The sequence below is a fragment of the Thalia democratica genome, chromosome 8 (assembly GCF_965202585.1).
Source record: "Thalia democratica chromosome 8, ktThaDemo2.hap1.1, whole genome shotgun sequence".
Classification (NCBI taxonomy): Eukaryota; Metazoa; Chordata; class Thaliacea; order Salpida; family Salpidae; genus Thalia; species Thalia democratica.
The window spans coordinates 38,746,870-38,751,203 of NC_139172.1; the positions used below are offsets into that span (position 1 = coordinate 38,746,870).

The window sequence follows — 4,334 nt, forward strand, 5'->3', positions numbered from 1 at the left end:
TTATTTATAAAAAATTAAGGTAACTTTACGTATTTCTTAAAATCTTAAAAGTAGACCTTAAAACAGGAAGAATTTTGAAAGCCTGGAAAAAAACATGTCTCAAATATACAAAAATATAAAGTCAGTGGCAACCCTGTGTTAAACTAAATGCTAGTGGTTTTTTAATGATTTTTTGAATATTTAATGTTAAAATAACCAAAGGAAAAACAAAGTTTAATCAAATCCAATAAAACCTATTTAAGGTTTGAGAGCTTGAAGCTTTAAATAAAAAACATTTTAAAAGTATGTTAATAATATGTTAAATAAGGATTAAAAAAATCGAGATGACCAAGTATTTTTAAATATTGTTTAAAACTGATCAGGACAGATTTAAGACTTTTTGTTGAACATAAAAGATATCTCAGGATACATTTGAGTAAGGATATTTTTTGACTTGAAAAATGACAATCCTGTTTATTGTAAAACTGATACATAATTAAATATTCTTTTATAAATCGAGTGTAGTTTAAATTTTTAAACTAAGTTTTTCAAATGATGTTCAAGTATGCCCCAAGCTTAGTTTGTAATTTTTTATTTTGACAAATTTAGATCAATTAATCAAATTATCCAATAACTACGCCTATTTTTAGTTAAACGCTTTGAAATTGTGGTATTTTTATGATTTTTTGAATAATGTTTACTAAAATAACAACAGGATATAAAAGTTTAGTAACACATAACAATTATTTGCAGCTGGTAGTGCTTATAGCAACAGCATTTACAAATAACATTAATAAATAGGGTTTATGAAAAGTTAGATGAACAGGACAATTTTTTTTATTTAATTGTAACTAAAGGTAGTTGATTTCTAATATAGAAAATAACAACAAATTATTAATTCTGTTAATTTTATAGTGAATAATAGTTGAAAGTTATTTCAAACGATCAAGTTTATTTTAATTTTTATACTAAGTTGTTCAATATGTTGTTCAAGTTTACCTGAAGCTTAGCTTGTAATTTTGAAAATTTATTTTCTATATCAAGTTTGGGGTTTTATAAAGTCAGAATAATTTTAGGTATTTTTAATCCTAGTCCTTTTTCATTAACTCGTGAATGAAAAATCGTTGTTCCATATTCATACATAAGATTTTTTATAGACAAATATGTTAAATTTTTTTAATAATAAACCTTTGCATTTTATTCTGGTACAGAGTATTTCTTTCATACAATTAAAATTAAATTAAGTTAAATGTACATGTATTAGTAGAAACTTAACTTTTTTCTAACTCATTTTGAATTTTTGTAGAGAGTTTAGTTGTTAATAAAAATGGCAGACCAAATTGTCGATAAATACAAGAGTTGTGATGACAACAGGCTCGGCGAAATTATTTTCGTTGAAGGCGACCTGAAAAAGTTTAACATTGAGTACTGGTATCCTGAACTCAATAAGTACAAAGATTTCAGGCACGAAGATTGTATGAACAACTTGAGATTGGGAACGAGACATCATTTGAAGGTAAATTTCGAAGACAACGAGTTTACCGACGGTGATACAAACATGTGGTACAATTCGTACGACTGCACACACCACCAACACGCTGAAGAGATGTACAAAATGTTTGTGGAAGAAGTTCATAAACATCTTGTGGAAAACGTTTTGCCAAAGCTCCTACCGGTTCAAGATGAGAGCTTGCTCCAAGCACTTGCTTTTAACTGGAACACCTACAAAACAACAATTGATAATTTCTCAGAGCTTTTCAAGCATCTTAAGCTTTGGATTCAAGATGTTCCAGAAGACGAAGTGCCAAAAGACGGAATTAAAAAGATTGGCTTGAAAGGGTTCAAAAAAGAAATCGTTTTGAATATAGATATCAAAGAAAGGTTGAAGACAATTCTTAGTCAAACTACTGACAATCACAGAGCTGGCATGGAAGTTAATTGCGACGAAATAAAGACTCTTTGTGACATGCTAGTCGAGATGGAGTGTTACGAAGAAGTTTTCGAAAAAAATTTCTTAGACCAAGCAGAAGAATACTACTTAAGGGTCGCAGAAAAAAACATTGTTGACATGTCGTCACACGAGTACGTTGTCGCGGTCGAAACTTTAATTGCAAACGAAAAAGCACGCACTGGTTCGTACGGTAATGAAAAAACTACTGATAAGACCAGAAGCGTGTTACAGAAAATTCTCATTTCTGACAAATTGCAAGCAATAGCTTATCGCGAAGGATGCGGCGGAGTTCCGAGAATGTTCGAAGAAAAATCGGAAGAACAGCTTAAGAGTGTGTACAAAACTTTCAAAAGAGTCAAAGGTGGACATAAAATCATGCAAGACTGTTTGGCAAGTTATGAACTAGCAGCAGGTGAAAAATTGTTGGAAGAAACGGCTATACCATCACAAGCCGCGAAGAAAGTCAACGGATTGGTTGAGCTGAAGAACACTTGTGATAGACTTGTGTTGAACTCCTTTTCCGAGAACCATGAGTATAAGCTTGTGGTCGACGGCACCTTTAATAAAATTGTCACCAACAAAAAAGTCTGTGAACACTTGTGTATTTATATTGACATGAAAAAAATAAAATTTTACTCAGGTCAGAAACAAAATGAGATGGAAACAGTTTTAAATCACTTCACGACCATTTACAGAAAAATAACCGAAGAAGTAAAACCTGATTTCAACGCAGCGTTTAAAAAGTATTTGTGCAAAAGACTCGTGAGGCCCAAATCTCCATACATGGCCTATGACAAAATTATTGTTGATTGGTTGAAAGAATTCGGCCACCCGTACGACTCAAAAGAACCGATCAAGATAATAAAAGACTTCGAGGCGTCCAGAAAGTTGAACAAAGCCTTCAGGAAAGAAGGAAATCCTTGCAGAGATGTTAATTCGACTTTCAGAGTAGTGAGCGCTCGCACATGGCCTGCTTATAAAAGGCTTGACGCAAATCTTATACCTGCGGTTGTAAGAGACAGCTTTGAAAGATTTCAAAATTTCTACCATCATAGAGCGGAGGAGAACACGTACAAGACTTTAAGAGTTTTGAACAAGAACTTTTTAGCCGAAGTAAGCTTAGACTTATCAGTCAAGACATACACTCTGCAATTGTACTCATACTACCAGATACCAGTTATTGAGCTTTTCAATCAGAGAAATCAATTTACTTTCGAAGAGATGTTAAACGAAACTAATTTGTCGGAAAACGATTTAACGGAAGTACTTCGTTCTCTAACATGCGAGAAATCCAAAATTCTTTTGAAGAATCCTTCTGGTAATACTTACTCACCCACTGACAGCTTCACGGTCAACCAAGGTTTGGATCATGAGTCCGACAGGATCTACGTCCAAATGCTTCCGAAAGCTTAAATTTGGCGGAAACAGCGTTTTTAGTTATAGGTTAAAAAATTTAAAAATACACATGTTCATAGTATGTATAAATAGTGATATATGTTCTAGTTTTTGATTACCTTTTGTTAAATGAAAATTCCTAAAATAAAAAACATCTTTATATAAGTAAAATAATTTGAAAAATTTAGCAGCACTTTTACTTAAAACTTTGTTAAAGGCTATGTTAAACTTTTTAAAGGCAGATTTTGATTTTGAAACGTACTTTTTTTTTTTTTTTTATTTTCTTGTTCAGGTTTCTTGTTGTAGGTGCAAATAAATTAGTTTATATTACTAAAATGTTTTGTGTATTTTTTTAAACTTACATTAATCAGATTTAAACTGCTTATTTATAATATAGTACTTATATGTAGATGAAAAATAATTATTGTAATAATTTAAAGTATCTTTTGTTGAACAAAACTACATGAATTTGAACTCCTTTTAAATTTATACTCAAATTTTTTTAAAATTGTTCTTTACATTTTTTGAAATAAGGCTAAATATATTTTAAAATATTGTTAGTTTCAGTAATCTAAAATGATTCTTATTATACTTTACGATGCATAAACAAAAAACTGTTTGTAGGTGTTAATTATGCCTTTACACAGTGGGCTGGCAAGTAGCCATTGACTATTTTCGCGACTATACAGATAAAGCATGATTTTTATTTAATTGTTTAGAGCAGGGTTTCGTCTTTTAAAAACTGGGTTTGTTTCTGTTTTGCTTAAAGTATACTAAAAGTTATGTAAGCTTAAATGTAGCTAAAGTTTGCTTTTTTTTTTTGAAGTTTAAAAAAGCCTCGAAAAATGCTTAAATTTTTGTCAAAATTAAGGTCTACATCTACTGTTAAAAAACGCCTTATAAGCTTTTATACAAATACTTTTTTTTAAGTTTTTTCAATTCTTTGGTTTAATGTTAATTGAAAAAAGTCAAAATTCTTTGAATATTTAAATGTTAAAGTATATTATTT

General features: G+C 30.4%; 1 protein-coding gene across 1 annotated transcript; it reads left to right on the top strand.

Moving 5' to 3' along the window:
• Positions 1 to 1,306: 1,306 nt before the first annotated feature.
• LOC145843220 (cullin-3-like) lies at positions 1,307 to 3,343 on the top strand. Its single transcript, XM_082950680.1, has one exon. It carries the CDS (start codon positions 1,307 to 1,309, stop codon positions 3,341 to 3,343), a length of 2,037 nt encoding a protein of 678 aa, XP_082806806.1.
• The last annotated feature ends 991 nt before the right edge of the window (positions 3,344 to 4,334 follow it).